This window comes from Ooceraea biroi, chromosome 4 (assembly GCF_003672135.1).
Source record: "Ooceraea biroi isolate clonal line C1 chromosome 4, Obir_v5.4, whole genome shotgun sequence".
Classification (NCBI taxonomy): Eukaryota; Metazoa; Arthropoda; class Insecta; order Hymenoptera; family Formicidae; genus Ooceraea; species Ooceraea biroi.
The window spans coordinates 5,905,735-5,922,386 of record NC_039509.1 but is presented as its reverse complement, the minus strand read 5'-3'; the positions used below and the strand labels follow the sequence as shown (position 1 = coordinate 5,922,386).

General features: G+C 37.9%; 1 protein-coding gene across 2 annotated transcripts in view; it reads right to left on the bottom strand.

Moving 5' to 3' along the window:
* Positions 1–175: 175 nt before the first annotated feature.
* Positions 176–16,652, bottom strand: part of LOC105282508 (lachesin) — a 34,266-nt gene continuing 17,789 nt past the window's right edge. The window contains exons 2-9 of one of the 2 annotated variants that reach the window (XM_011344498.3): positions 12,712–12,801; positions 10,736–10,857; positions 5,170–5,355; positions 4,021–4,213; positions 2,480–2,611; positions 2,280–2,399; positions 1,583–1,753; positions 176–1,253 (exon numbers count right to left, since the gene is read on the bottom strand). In XM_011344498.3, the coding sequence (XP_011342800.1) occupies positions 895–1,253; positions 1,583–1,753; positions 2,280–2,399; positions 2,480–2,611; positions 4,021–4,213; positions 5,170–5,355; positions 10,736–10,857; positions 12,712–12,796 (1,368 nt within the window). In that variant the 5' untranslated portion in view covers positions 12,797–12,801 and the 3' untranslated portion in view covers positions 176–894. Of the gene's footprint in view, positions 1,254–1,582; positions 1,769–2,279; positions 2,400–2,479; positions 2,612–4,020; positions 4,214–5,169; positions 5,356–10,735; positions 10,858–12,711; positions 12,802–16,652 lie in introns of both variants that reach the window. The other variant, XM_011344497.3, reaches the window with a different exon arrangement.

The following is a 16,652-nucleotide window of genomic DNA, read 5'->3' as shown; positions in this document are numbered from 1 at the left end:
GATGCACTATATATTACATAATTATATAACATTTATTACATTTATTACTAATTCTGCAAACATTTTTTAATTGAAAAAAGATTCTAATTAAAGGAGTCTATATTCGAAATAGAATTTCTTTGGAAAAGAGTACGTTAGGATTCTGTAGAATTAGCCATAAGAAAGAACAAGTGGATGAATGATAGTAGAAACAACATTTATTGTCATACGTATATACACGAATGTCACAAATCTTGTTAGGGATAAATACAATTGTTCCTAAAGAACGAATAAATTTATTTCAGTCAGTTTCTAGAGACCAACTCAGACTGAATTTCCAATTCAGTTGATTTTTGGTATGGACCCCTCTTTATTTAATTTATCAATGTATGTATATCTATTGCTTATAAATGTATCGTGTTACGCAAACAAATTGGAACAATATTTCTTCATCGTAACAAGTATTAAAAGTTATGTATAAATTATATATAAAGCAATGGTTTCTTTCTCATGGAAGGAATTGTATATTTTAAATTTATCGATTCTTATATGCAAACTTGAGTTTATTTCGAACAATATCTTTTTCTGCAACATATTCGAGAAAATGACAGATAGAAGCGTGCATTTTTAACAGCGTGAGCGTCTACTTTTCGGATATATGTAACTACATTTATTGTCATAAAAATGTTTTCATATTTACAGCAACGCATCGATGTTTTCCATGTTCCACATTCTTTCAAGCTTCTTGATGTCAAAAGAAAGATATATTCTTCTTACGATGGAGTAAAAAATTATGTTAATGTCAGTCAAATATTATTTTATCGTGTGTACCCTTTAGCAATCTCAAAATCATTATAAACAGTCTGATTGCAGTTTTGCAATTGAATCTCATCGTCGGGAAAAATTTTATTCTTATTAGTTGCAAGTTAGAATTAACAAAATCACCATGCTGAGACCGATGAAACATAATCGTGAATCGTGTGACGGTTTAACACCGTTTTGGGTAGCGACTTGCTTCGGCGCCGAATGTGCCGGTGCCGGCGCTGGCGCCGGAAACGAGGAAATCCTCGACTTATTCGCGATATTCGATGAGGAGCTCGCGTTCCTCCTGGACATCGGCGTGGTGTGGCCCACAGTCTTCTGAATTAAGTCAGTCTCTGGCCTGTCGATTGCATGTGAGTACTTCTTTCCCTTCTTCTCCGTCTGTTTTCGCCAGGTATGCTTCTCGAGAACCTCGGTTTGACTTGTGGACGCTATCGTTGGTCTATGTAGTTCTGCAATTTAATTTCAAAGGAATGGAAATAATTGCAATTATTATTTAATAAAGAAAACCCTATTTAAGACATTGATGTGTAAACGATAATTCTGTTTTAAACACAAAATCTGGAATTTTTAATTTTTACATGTATGTGTGTTATAACATATTTTTAATACTTTTTGTGAACGTGAAAGTGATATTTAATTTTGAATTTAATACTTTAAATTATATTATATTTTTATATACTCGTATAATATGTAATTATATTATATTTACGATATGAGTTATATAAATTCGAAAAAATTCTAATGCAAACGATATATACATATTGTATACGTACTATACCTTGTAATCTAATAGATCCATCTGCTTTTCCGAAAGCGTTCTCAGCGGAACATGCGTAAGTGCCGAAATCAGTTCGGTTTAGGCGTCTGATAGTGAGATTTAATTGATATGCATAGTCATTGATGGTTACTTCGGATATGTCGTATTTCTCGTCTTCCAGAAGTTTGGCTGCTAAAGTGGATAATTCTAGCGAGAACAGTTTATCTTATTTAAAAAACAATCATCAGTGTGCGAAGCAAATGGGTAATAAGTTAATGTCCATTAACTTATTAGAAGACTTGTATTATACAAACATACATTTTTTTGTTTTTCTCTACGACATGAACTTATACGACATGACATGATAGTAATAAAACAGAAACAGAAATAAAAAAAACGGATGTAGCTACTTTTTTCATAATATAAACAGCAGAGAATTGCATATTTTTTTATTAAATTTTTCATAGATTAGGATGCAGAAATATTATATTCGTGCATGTTTTTTTCTTGCCGCGTATCTTACAAATGTCAGTTTACAAATTTTCATAGCAAACATGAATACATAAATGTGTGAGTTGAGATGTGACCGATAAATGATAGAACAAATTTGTAAAATGACAAATATGAGAAAATTGTTCAAAACATTAAGTTTATTTTTGTGTTAGAAACAAATAAGCGGATATTTGGCACACACGCATCGAAAACCGATGTCTCTCACCATTATTTCTGTACCATGTGTTCAATGCTTTCGGCGAGGACTCCACGTAGCATTGAAGAAGCACGTCGCTGTCGACGGGCGCAGCTACTAACTGGTTTGGGACTTTAATCACCGGTTTGACTTTAACGAGAAAGATGCAATTAGTCGTGTAACTCGGCCGAACGGGAAGCCGCTACAACTGCTAGGATGCGTGCACTTACAACGGACATTGACGTAATATCTCTTGCTGACCGATGGCGGCACTCCGTTTGACGCGATGCAGAGATAAGATCCCATCTCCTGTCGTTGAACGCCCTTCAGATGAAGCTGCTCACCCTCGTACGTTCGCGTTGCTTTAACATTTCCAACGTGCTATGAGATAAGATTCAAAAACGCCAATATTTCCCAAGTACTCTCAATTCCCGATATATAACAATCTCATTTAAAAAAATGTGATGAATAATTTTTCAAATGTTATTCCCCTTGTAAAGAATACATTATGTAAAAACGAAAGAGAGAGTTTTTTCGTAAAACTAAAAATCATAATTAAATTATTGACCATTCTTCTCTTCGATAGTCAGGCATGAGATTCTTCGTCTCACATTTAAGTGTAAAGGAAGTTGCCTTTAAAATCGCTTGTCCTAGTTGCAAATCGCTGTATGTATAGCATAGATTATTACATATAAAAAAAATTGTTTTGTGTTTCTACCTTTCTATATCGTTCAAAAAAATACTTGAAAGATATACGTACAGTATAAGTAAATTTATAATTAAATTTGATATACAAGGGGTTCGGGATTATATTCTGTCTTCAAGTAAAGATTAAGGCACAATCATTAAGCGATCTGGGACAATATAAAATCAGAATTCGGGTATGTGTGTAGAGGAGAGGCGGCAGAATCACTGGCAGGATGGAGATATCGCAGCAGCGTACGTTCTCGCGGTGAACGCAGTGTACATACTGAATATTGCAATCGGGTACGCGAGTCGATGGGGGGTGGGGGGGGGGGGTCGGGTGGCGAAGAGGAAATATATGTAAAGTCAACATCCATCACTCACAGTCACGGGGGTTGGTTAATCGGATAGCTGCTTTTCCGCGGGACAAGGCGCAACGGACTCAACAGACTCCATCGCATAGCCCGGCGCATTTTTAAAAGTGATCCCGCGTGAGAATATTGCATTTTCAAAATTATGCGACCGGATCAATTAAAGATAAATCGTCTCAACGGTTCCGTTTGGCTGCGATCAATCGCGCATTTCTAGAAAATCAGCGCAATCATTAGTCACACACTGATGCCGGAAATTTCATTTAGTTTTGGATATAGGAGCTCGTTTCACGACACGCCTCGCTGGAGAATATGATAAAATTTTAATTTACCATTTTATTTTAAGACCCCTGTGACCGATAGATGAGCATCTCTCTCTCTATCTTCCCTCCTCTCTTCTTTTTGTACAATAATTTAAGCGTTACCGATATAATCATAATAATAATTGATTTAATTAAAATATGAAATTATCATTGCACGTGAACGTATTAAATCAGCTGACAGCTTCTTGTCCCCATTAACTCTTTTACATTTCACATTCTGCATTGTAAAATATAGTATATTCTCGAATTTTTAGGCGAAACTAACAGAAAAAATTCTTTTCTTTATTTCATTCTTTTTTTTTCTCAAACTTATCTCTCTTATTTAGGCGTTATTTAATCTCTTCAGAGCATGTTTATCGATATGCTTTGTAAATAAATTACTTAGCACCATACTTCGTTTAATGCCGTGCTCGTTCCTCAGCGTGATGTTCCTACCATCCTCCCGTCGCCAGATCACCACTGGTTTCGGAGTACCGGTAGCTTGACATCGCAATCGTAGATCGCCGTTCTCCTTGGTGGTCAGAAGATCCGCTGTATCATCCAAGTCCATAATGTCAGGCGGTATTACAACCTCCATGTATCCGGTCTTCACGCGAGATCCGCGACACGTTACAAGCAGAAAAGAGACGATTTTAATTTGCTTTCATTGGATAAATGAAACATAATCATGGTAATTAACACGTTCACTGGCACGACAGTTACCGGTGATCGACTTGCAATAAATGTTAAGACACGTGACCAATATTGTAACATAATTACTTATATTTGCAAAATAATAAAAAAAGCATACCGCATTTGTGAACTTGATATTTTTATTTATGAAAATATTATGCAAATGTCTATATACATGAACATATTACGGTGAATCTTAATAATCCAGCTGATGTGAATAAAAGGCAGCTAAATTACGCGCGATGATGAATGTGTTAAGTCGAGTTTAATTACGATTCGATGGAATTAAACACGGCTTAAAATTTGCACAGAAGAAAGAAAATGCATAGAATTAAATCCGTTTAAACGTCTACTGCAACATTTAGCTTTTTAATGATTGATTACTATCGTCGGTATATTTTCGATAAAACTTTTTCTAGAACATCTATAATTATTTCTGAAAAAGTTGAGAGAAGTCCAGAATTCTTCCGCATCCTCGGAGAGGATACATACATTTACACGTACATGTGCATCACGTTTATGCGTAGATAAGACTTAAAAATATTATATCTCTCACGCCTTAATGCACGTTTCTTCTTTTCTCTTTTTTTCTGCAAGCACAAAAGATCATGGAGAACAGAAACCGGGAAAATTCTTTTCTTTAGTTCAATTCAAAGAAATGAAAGTAAATTTATTAGAAGCGGATTCCACATGTTGCGACTTCTCGTTGACGGATGTTATCCGCTTTGTTCGTACGTGTATACACGCGCGTGTACATTGCATTTGCGTTGTACAGAGGATCGTAATGACATCATTCCCCACGCTCGGCGGGCGGGACGTGATAAAGGACGACGATGACGGTCGCTCTAATGTTCGGGCGACTCTACTGACCTGGCTCCTCATAGGATCCGTATTAACTTGACACATGTACGTGCCGGAGTCGTTCGGTTGAACGTTGGTCACGTGCAACTTCCATGTATTATGGCCATTGTGAGTGACGGACAAGCGCGGGTTGTGCGCCACCATGTGAGTGTGAATAGCCAAAATCGCTCGCGAATCCGACTTTATCCAGGCGACCTACGTGTGTAACAAAAATGACAAAGATGGTCATTTCGGATTTCGCAGCGGGCACAGTTTCAGAACGAAGTGCACGGCGCATCCGATGTAGCAATTGAGGCGTCAGTTAATAATTAATATCACTTATTAATTACTCTATCACTTTTATATTATTAACTTATTAATTATTCTAGTGTATGGGTATGACACACAAATAATATTTTTGCCATGAGTTTATGGAGGCTTTCGTAAGCGATAAAATTTTTCGTAGCGATGTTTCGTAGATGTTCATTAGCAGCGTACGTTTCTCTTTGTGAACGTTCCGCTGGCGCTCGTGAAAATATTTCCACTATCACCGGCAATCAAACTGTTTAAAAAATGTACATTTAATTTACCTCGCAATGCGGTTAAATAATATTTTCCGTTTGATATTTACGTGGTAATCTACGAGCACGCACGTGTGCGACTGATAAGCATGTGCGTCGATAAACCAATTTTTCGAACTCGAATGAAAATTCGAGCGGAGCACCGACAGTAATTGATACCATGGCAATTTTGCATCTCTCGCGGATGTAATTATTGCAAGAATAAATAACTCGATCACGAAGTATTGGCAACTCTAACGCACTCTGGTATTAAACTATATTGCTTTCCTGGCTTATGTAATCCACAACTTTTTCACGAGCGTGGTAACAGCTTCCCGCGAGATCGCAACAAAAGGATGCCATAAAGATAAATAACGCGGGATACGCGAAAGAGGAGCCCCTGCTTTTTCTTGCGTGGAGGAATATTTTCCCCGCGCAAGGGGCGGGGAGATCAAGGGTTGCGCGAGGGCGCGAACTCTTCATTAGCGCGGTGCTTAAAAAGCGTCGCGACGCCCGCGCAAAAGGCGCTTATCGGGTATTCATGCTGGTCGACGCGCGACATTGCAACCCCCGCTCTCAAATTCCGCTCGGGTTTACACATTGCCACCCTTTCGCGCTGGTGTGTGACCCCCTCCTACCTTCGTGTTCGGGTCGACAGCGCGATCTGTCATATTTCAGACGGCGGTAGAGCCATTGAGCGGATGAAAGAGCTTCTAAACCGCGGACAAAAGCCCGGATTTCGATCGCCGGTAGAATTTCAGGTGTGCATAAATGCGCAAAAGAATAACCGCGATTTATCTGTTGAAAATAATGCTCCTCGATGACGGCGGCGCGGGCGCAACGCTGCTGCTTGATTGATCTATTAGTTCAATCGTATTTCATTGGGTATGATTCTTCTGCGCCGAGAGCGATCGACAGATCATCAATGCGATCATCCGATGTGCCCTGACCCCCGCAGCATTACACTTTAGAATATTGTGTTCATAATGTAATATTGGGTGGTATTAAGCACCGCAAAGACAGAGTTCGATAATTGTGCTTGTTAGATACGCACACGTGCGGTATCAGCAAATTGTGCACACAGATGCATTTCCCTCGGCTTGCGCTTCCGCTCGCATCACGTCCGCTAATAAACGTTCGTATTACGCTTTACTCGGAAGAGTTTATTTCATAGTTATTGAGAGAAGTAGAATATTCCGATTTTTATAAAAATGAACATAATTCGCCGTTTATATTGAATATTGAATAAACTTTACTGACGTAATACTATTCGAATTTAATTGCAAGGCTCGAGTTTCCGTAGAGACTAGAGAGAGAGGCACGGTACCGGAGGCTTCAGATCTGTCTGGTTGCTGTATGGGACTGCAGTAAAGGGTTAAATTTCTGGGATTAGATGTTACTGGATAGATGAGAGACGGTTACGTGTAATGCGACGAGGAGTTTGCGTAGGCAGCTGCCAAATTAAGGAGCTTTCGATGTTTCGAATTACTTTGACGAAAAGTATCACACGCAAGCAACGGATTATTGTTCCGCGGCGACTAATTTATATCGAGTGTATTGTGCATTTTCAACGTAAAAACGTAACATTTTCAACGTAAAAAGATAAAATACATTGTAAAAGTGAATTTAAAAAGATGCGTATTGATTAAACAAAGAGTGGAGGATATGAAAAATAATATTTTGCGTGGACGCGAAGCTTCAACAATATATCTAAATGAGATGGGAAGCGAAACAGCAGAGTTAAACATTATCATCATTATTTATCGGAAATTCAATAGAATTAAAGTCCCTGATTTCGTGGGAACATATCAATAAATAATTACAAATGTTTACGTAAAAAATAAATGTAAACTAATATAAAATAAATAAATGAAAACGGAAAATCATAAGATTTTGCGCATGTTCAGACTGTGTTTTTCTAGAATATTTATTTGCTCGCAATATTGACCGATGAATTTACAAAGTAAACAACTTGTATAGCTATACAACACTTGTACTTGTACAGCTTAGAGAGTCTGATATATAAATCATTTAAAAAGCTTTCCTATACTTGTTATAAATCATTTATGCTTAATTAAAATATTTGTAAAAAATTCCTATTGTGTCATTTATGTCAAAGAAAAGAGTTTTCCTCATAATATGACTCGAAATTACAATAAGTTTAAATCCGAAATACTGATGGTTACATTCATTCACACATATTCTATACGAATTTTCAGCTGTAATCGTCATTCAACTCTTGAAGTGCGTAGGATGCATATAAACGGTGTCGCAAAGTCAGCACGACACGAAGTTGCAAGGAAGGAGGAGCAGGAAGAGGTAGAGCTTCTCGGCAAAAATCAGGGCTATTCACGGACGCTATATTAGCGGATCTGATTTATGTTCTTTTTACCATCGTTTCCTTTCTCTTTCCGGAGAGAGGCAGCCCCTTCAGCACTGCCGCGAGCGACAAGACGACGAGAACCATCCTCCCGAACACGCTCCAACAGCGTTAGAAACGCGATAGGAACGATTGTCGCGATCTGAGCGCGCAATCAAACTTGGACTTCTTCTTGAAAGTGAATTACTCGCCGGGTCTGTCCCAGAAGGGGTTTCCTGGACCCTGGCGCACAGCTATATGCTTCCCTCGTATACACACACATACGTCAGTGCCTGTAGGAACACGAAGATACGAAGCGCTGCCGTGTTAAATCATGGTCAATGCTTGAGCAGACAAGATTGCGTCGAAAAACATGTGGATTGTTGACTCAGCGGCTTGCGTAGCACGGAAATTGATAACATTTAATAAAATTAAGATATTAGGGTGTTTCAGAATTATAACACGCATTATAAATTGATAAATTCTTTAGTTTACTTGCATGTAATTGTTATTTAATAGTATTAAAGGTACCGGCAATTTTCCGAATAATTAGATTGAAAATGAAGAGTTTCTTGTGAATGAAGTTTCAAGAAGGCAAATAGACGGGAAATTCGAATTCTTCAACTAATTTCGAATGAAGCTTCACTTTAATAGAACTTTGAACTTGAGGTTTAATTCAAGAATGTTTGAAGAGGCGAAAATTGAAAAGTGATAATGTATGATGTTCCTGAGGAAAATCACTTCTAAATATTTCAGAATATACATTTTTAAAACTTAACTTTGAAATTTGAAAACTTTAATAAAAATTCATGTAATGTTTCTTGTATCTTCATGTAGTTACAAATCTATAAAAATTATCTTTCCAAAAAAGAAGATAAAAAAGAAACGCGCCATACACAGATTATTTTCCTACGAAAAAAGAGAATAAAAGGTGCAAATTTCTGGTACCACATTTTGTAGCAAAAATAATCCGCAGAGCAGCGTGCACTTGGCATCTGTTTGTTATTTGATTGCATAAGCAAAATTGCATTGTCATTATATGCTATTGTACATGTATAAACAATTTAATATCTTTAAAGAATTATTTTTAAAAAGGTAAAAACAGATGCCAAGTGCACACTGCGGATCATTTGAATGTTTTGCTGCAAAACAATATTAAAAATTTGTACCTTTTATTCCTCTTTTTCGTAGGAAAATAAATCATAGGAAAATCATGTACTTGGCGCGCTTTCTATTAAAGTGAAGCTTTATTCGAAATTAGTTGAAGAATTTTCCGTTCATGCGCGATTATCACGTAACATCTGATCTCTTTAGCTGCTATTTTTATTTATTGTCGCGAACACTCCCAACATTAAAAAATTTGAAATGTATATCTCGTTCGATGACATTTATGAATTTTTGAAAAGTGAAATTTAGCTATATTTTTGCAGTGAAATATCCTTCTCTTTTAGGGTACAAAAGTAAAGATATTTTTATATTGTAAATGGATCACGAGTTATTAACTGAATTATTTAAAAATTAATTAATTCAGCTGTCACGAAAATATATAATAATCATATTTCCATATTCAACTAAAAATGTTACATTAATATACGCAGTCAATCTTTTCGTTGGTTCGTCGCTTGTCGCGTAAATTTTGACGTAAGATATGAGCGAGACATTACCTACCTCTTGATCTGGCAATACTGCAGTGCAAATGTATGAAACAAATATAGCATCATTGACTGAAGTAAAATATCTAATTGGCATGATATGTAAGACAGTTTCATCAATATTACATTTTCTCCTTTTTCTCCTTCGATCTTTAAAGAATGTACCAAATACTTCACATTTCCACTTAGTTTACATTGTTTCGCTGTGAAGAGCCAAGAGAAACATCTCGACGTTTGCACAGCTAACACAGCTCGCGGCTTTTCTCTTGAAGACAAAGCGGATATAGAACAAGCCAGTCAGGTGTATATGTCAATTCTTCGAAACGCCTGAATTGTATAAACTATTCTTTATTACCGTATGACATAATTCCACATATCACAAATGCTAAAAATCAACATAATATGATAACATTTAAACGTCATAAAATTGATAAGTAGAGTAATTTGCTAAATTTATGTGATAGAAATAAACAGTCAGAGAAGAAATGACATTTTTAAAAAAGACTTCAAATTATTTAATAGATCTTGTTTAAGGATCGAGGAGCATAATTAAGTCAACGAAGTTTAAATTCAACGGTAATAATAAAATACTACTTTTAAATCTATTTATTTCCCTTGACTTTCTTTTATTATTAATACATAAATAATTTCTGAATTAATAACGCTGTGTGTGTGTGTGTGTTTCTTTTATTGCGTGATCGACGTTCGCTGATTTGAAGCACTTGGCAGCACATGGCCGCGCAATTGAATTTCTCGAATGACCATCGCACGAAATTGTGCTTTCCGCGTCTAATAATTAAATGCATCGTTAAAATTACTCGACTTCATTATAGAATACTACCCGCGTGCTGTTACCTGGCACTACGAATCTAATCCGTCTACCGTGTCGGATATAATAATATAATACTTTACGGAAATGCGATTCAGGCCACACGACTCACAATTTCGAGTCAGGGTGGCCCTAATCGACTAGCTAATTACACATACACGCGCGCGTGCTCGCGCTCGCGCGCGATTGCATTTACCTTGTAAGATTGAAGATGATTAACGACGCAGGTGAAGGAGACGTCACGACCTTGAGTAACCGTGTGGTTCTCCAAGAGTGCCAGAAATTCGGGCAGGACCTCGGACTTGGGCGGCGTTTGACCTGAATTGTGCAATTAACGATTATGTGCCGCGCGCGATTAACGATCCGCAAAGTTGATCCTTAATTAGCCGCCCGGGCCGAACTTGCCGCCGATACACCACCGTTATCCGTATGATGTATGGACGGCGCGTTAGGGGAAATTTCGGGAGCAGGAATGCCGAATACGGGGAGATGCCCGGATCATCTTTTTGCGTCGCTCGCAAAATTTAATCCAGATCGCAGATCGTTATTTATCCGCGTAACGAGCGCGCTCGGGTCGACCACGTCACCGCGCGAGATAATCATAATTCTTTCTACGCGTCATATACACTTGATGTGCCGCTGGTGTCTATCGTACACGAGACACCTCGAGAAATCTGAATTTTTAATGACGATTAATCCCCAGAGCCGCAGGAATTTCATGCCATTTTATCAAGATACGGATACGCAGGGACGAATTTACATTGCGTTTTTCGGGCATGAAAATGTACGAATAAATATATATCTAATCGTGACATCTGAGGGAGACAGATATGCAGTTTTTTCCTTTCGTTTCTAATTCACGTGTCATAACGGGGATGCACGGGGGATACGTTCTTTCATGTTTTATTATCGTATAAGTTTTCCGGAATAGCTCGCACACGCTTTTTATTACGCGGCATATGGGTACGTGGAAAAGTCAGCACGTCGCGGAATATGGTGTTTATTAACCACGTTGAGCCCCTGTGGATCTTTCAACCCCCCCGGGGTCACGTCAGACGATATCGCGTGGCGAGATGCTAATTCGACGTGACGTTACGTTTCGCACGGGGAGCGCGCATTGATCATTCTCGCAATAACGGGATGGGCATCTAACAGGCAAAAGAAAAAAATCACACGTATTCTTCCTGTATCCTTCCTGGCTAGCTTCTCGTGGCGCAGCACGCGAACACGCAGGAAAGGTGAGAAAGTTTTGAGGGAAACGGGGTGTTTATTAATCACGTGGAACACGGCCGTGCGAAAGTTCGCTGACTTGTGGAGTAATCATCATCTATCATGATCTATCGCGTGGAAAAGCTATCTCGAAGAGCAGGTAGCATTTTTGCTAGTGCCGCGCATGCGAGTCGAGAGCTTGTACATACAACTGCGTTTCGTGCCTGCCAAGTAACGAGAAATCAATTGGTGCAAGAATTGTTTGAACAAAAGGAAAGCTACGATGAGAAATAGATAAAGAGAAGATACGATTTCTCAAGATTTGTATAAATATATTTATAAAATTTTGCAGTTTCTTACCAGCACATCTTCTGTTTCATAAAAAAAATAATATTTTTTAGTAAATTCATTTCACACTTATCTTAAAAAAGTTTCTCTAAAGAGATGTATTAATGTTTTCAATTTGTATTACATTGCAAATTTGTCTGGATAAATATATTATTTACGTTGTAATTTTGAAAGGTTTTTTAGATTCCATCCAAACTTGAACTAAATATAACTTCAAGGGAATATTTTAATAATTCAATAAAATACAAACATTTTGCTTTTTCGAAGTAGGAGAAAAGTTGGCAGCTTTCGGCTGTATGTCACTTTGCAATTCCTGCTTCATTTTAAGCAGGAATTCTTTTCAAGCCTCCGCGGAGACGCGAGACTACCGATAGCGCGTCTGCGGAAAGATTCTAGTTGATTCTTCCCGAAACTAGAACAAAGAAACGCGGCGCAAAAGTAGCAGCATGGTATCGTCGCGGCGATCGAAGGAGGGAAACGAGGAAATTCGATCATTTCATGCGGATTAAAAAAAAACTTGTAACTCTTGCTTCTTCGTAACTTTCGGCCGATGCTTCTTTCCGTTGACATCATGGAGATAACTTACCTTTCCGAGGCAGTACATTCGAGTCTTACCGAGACTAACGTGGAGAAAAGCTGCGATAAAGATGCACAGTGCGACGTCCCGCGATGCCATGCCATAGGGTAAGCCATACGCCATACGTACTGCAACGAAAAATGCGATATATGTATTAAAACAAAATATTACATAAATGGATGTATGTAAACAAAGTAAATTACAGTATGGAACTTATATCGAAAGCACCAAACTATGCAATGCATAATTATGCATATTTATACATTTATGGTCATATTTATAAACATACATTTATGCATAAACAAGCATAATTACGATTTGCATAATTTGGCCTTTTCGATATATCGACATAATAAACGGTACATATTTAAATGCAATACTAAAGAATTATTTATTTGCCTTTCACACAAATCCGCCGCACAGGGCATCGCATGTATAAAATGGAACTTGATTAAATATTTTTTAGCGTGTGATATAGAATAATATAATAAAAATACGTATAGTAAAAATCGCGAGAACGAGACACCCGGTATGCGCGAGAGGGCCGCGACGATGAGACGAGCAGCTTCGGGATAAGCGAGAGAAGGATGGTTGGGGATGGAAATCGAGAATTTCGCGACGTCGTCGACGGTGCTCGGGGGCGAGGGAGGAAGAGCGAGAGAGGGATCAGCCCCGAATCGCGTGAATATTAACTCGACAGTTGGTCGCCACATAAACGCCAACCCGCTGATATATCCCCCGTTTGCCCGGCGCCACCCTCTCCGCCGACCGACCAGCACCGCAATAATACTCTCGGATGACGGTAGGTACTTACCCTCTCCGCGCACCCTCTTGCGGTACGCACGCTCCCCGTGTCTCGGGGGGTGCACGTGCACGCATGTGCACGTATGTATGTACTTCCGGTATGTAACGGCACAGTGAAATGAAAATTTTACTCGCACCCTTTGCGAGTTCGCCTGAGACTTTAGCCATATATCTCGAGCTGTACGTTTAGACTAAGCGTTAATCATACGAAAACGAAACCCTCTCGAACACTCCGTTTGATATCTATATCAGCAGCTTTGCAGTGCGCGAGCGATCAAGCTTGAAAACAGGAAAATAAGAAGAGAGAAGGACTACTCGGCTTCGGGGTTTGTTTGTGCACCTTTATGCAGGAGGATACTTGCGAAGATCGGCGTAACTGCCAAAATAGAATCGCGTATTACAGAGAAGGATGATGAACGTGGGCTACCCCTTTGAAAGACCGACGAGTGGTCAGGATATCAAAAGACCCTTTGATTCGGGAGTACGGAATTACCCATAGTTCCTCGCGCAAGCACACTCAACTATTTCCTTCCGATGAATAATCAGACGTGCCCGTTACCGTCCAATAGATTGAAAATTGTGGGAGAGGACTTAGACGCAATTCACCGGAAAGCATTACCCTGTCCGACGCGTACATACGTAATAAATGATCAAGCTGCGGTTCTGGATTGTTCACATAACTAATTGGAAATTATGAGATATGATATTCAATTTATATTTGTATTAAGCATTTTATTAGAGTAACCATATTATTCATTATTTTATAGCAATAAGAAGAAAAGATTTTGAAGACATTCCGTGAAATAACGATACTATATAAATAAATAGATACGCGAAGAATCAGTAGAATAATCATGTATGAAAATTTATGAAAATTTGAACACAAATTTGCTGCTATTATTACGCCAAACTTAATTGTGGATATTTCGACTAGTTTTCGTTATTTCGATTACATTTAACAGTATTGTATATAGCGTGTTGATGTAAAAATGAAAAATTTAATTCAATTTCCAGAAATTTATGTATTATTTTATATTAATTATTCGTTATTTTATATTTTTATGTATTCCATTACAACTAAAAGTTCAGATGTATTCAAATATATACGTATATATGGTAAATCAGGCGGGTAAAAACCATGAAAAATTAAAACGTATCTAAACGTATATTAAAACGCATATTATATCGTTTATTAAATTAATTTTTCCTGCTTAGGAATGAAAAATGATTTCTCGACTCGAGACTTGTTTGAGTTCTCGAATATCGGACGATATCTTATATCTTTTCATATTTAGCATCATAAAGTGCAATATAGGTAAAGTAAAATGCAATAAAATGGAATGCTGAAATAACTTTTCACAAGTTTAAACACTGTTAAAACAGAATTTCACATCGCGAATGTGTATGTGTACATATGACATGATGTGCAAAGATCAATCGTTAGAAAGAACGAAAATGGTAAATGTCAACGAGAAACAATAGCGATGAATCCTAAATGCTTGAGATTCAAATGGTCAATCTTGTTGAAGGACTATAATGTACTGTTATTACATTTACACGAGCGCTACTTCTGTAGTAATTTACTCGAATTATAGTAACTTACGATAATTCTCTGCGTGTAAACGGGGTAAACCGATAATTCACTGCGTGTAAATGGGGTAAGTTACTATAATTCGAGTAAGTTACTACAGAAGTAGCGCTCGTGTAAATGTAGTATGTGATAAAAGTCGAGTTCTTTTATCGTGCATTGTTAAACACTTAATTTCAATATTGTTTCTTATATTTCCTATTAATATTACAGTTTCCTTTTATCTCTTGAAATATGTGTAATGCTTCTAACGAAATTTGATGTTATTTCAAATATTTAATATAATATGTTCAAATATCACACAAATATATCACACATAATATATGAAGAAACTTACAGAAAATTGAAATGCCGATACATGTCCACATTATTAGATTTGACTTGCTTTGCGTTGTACGATAATAATAAGTGCCATGGAAAGCTTCGTCGCTCACTTATTGGAGATACTTAAAAATATAAGGTGAAGAACTATTTTGAAGAATAAGTTCATGCTCGCGTAAAAAACATGTCTTAAAAATAAAATAGGTAGAAGATTAACAAATATATGATATATCCTTTTTACTTATTGTCAATATTATTATTCATGAAATATTCATTGCAGTTATAACAGGAATTATTGAGCTGCACAAATCCGTTCTAATTTGTTTCTAGTAAATTAAATAAAACTATTACGAGGTAACTATAATTAGATTAAACAATGTTCAGTAGCAATGAGCTTCCCTTTTCGATCAGCGGATTGCCGGAGGAGGTGGGAAAGACCCGAGAAACGCGGAGGGTAACTTTTGCTTCTTTCGCTCGCTGTTCTTCTCACGGTGTCTCTCAATCTCACCTTTTTTTCGCTTTTCGGTACTTACGATCCCTGAGACGCGCCGGGGGGGAGGGGAAGGGGAAATAAAAGCAACCGCGGTGGCATCAACTGTCCGTTCGTTTTATCAGGTCTGCCGCCGGAACTATTACTTACCGGCGTTTTCGCCGGCCCTCTTATTTCGGCTTTCCTACTTTTCCCCCCCGGATCGCGTGGTCGCGGCGGCGATGTTACACAGCTTGCTTCCCCCGATGTAATTCTCACGTGCACTTAGCGAATGCACTTCTCTCCTCGTCGGCGTGCCGTTCTCCTTTGCATACGGCTAATCTGCTCACCGGATTTGCCGGTAGTCCGTTTCTTCATGCCCCGGAGACGCGCCGGACCGGGGAAAAATAAATATTCAGAGTTCCTCACTGCAAGAGAAGATCGCCCCTTTCGCCGGATCTCATCCCCGCCGCGAGGGTTTAACGTACTCCTTAATATCCGCGTCAGCGATCAGTTTATTCTGCGCATAAGGCAAATACTATTGCTTCTCTGTCTTCCGCTCAGAGCGTTTGCTTTATATGTTTTATTAACAATCTTCTTCTGGAAAATCTTGTAATATTGGATTACGTATTAATCATTAAGAGCACGGGGAAAATTTTATTACGTGTTATGTATTCATAGGATTAATTTATTATTATTATTATTAAATTAAGACTTCGTTTTAAATTGCATGTACAGAGGTATGCAAGTTATTAGATCACTGAGAATTTCGTACTTTTTTTTATTTTCTACCGATG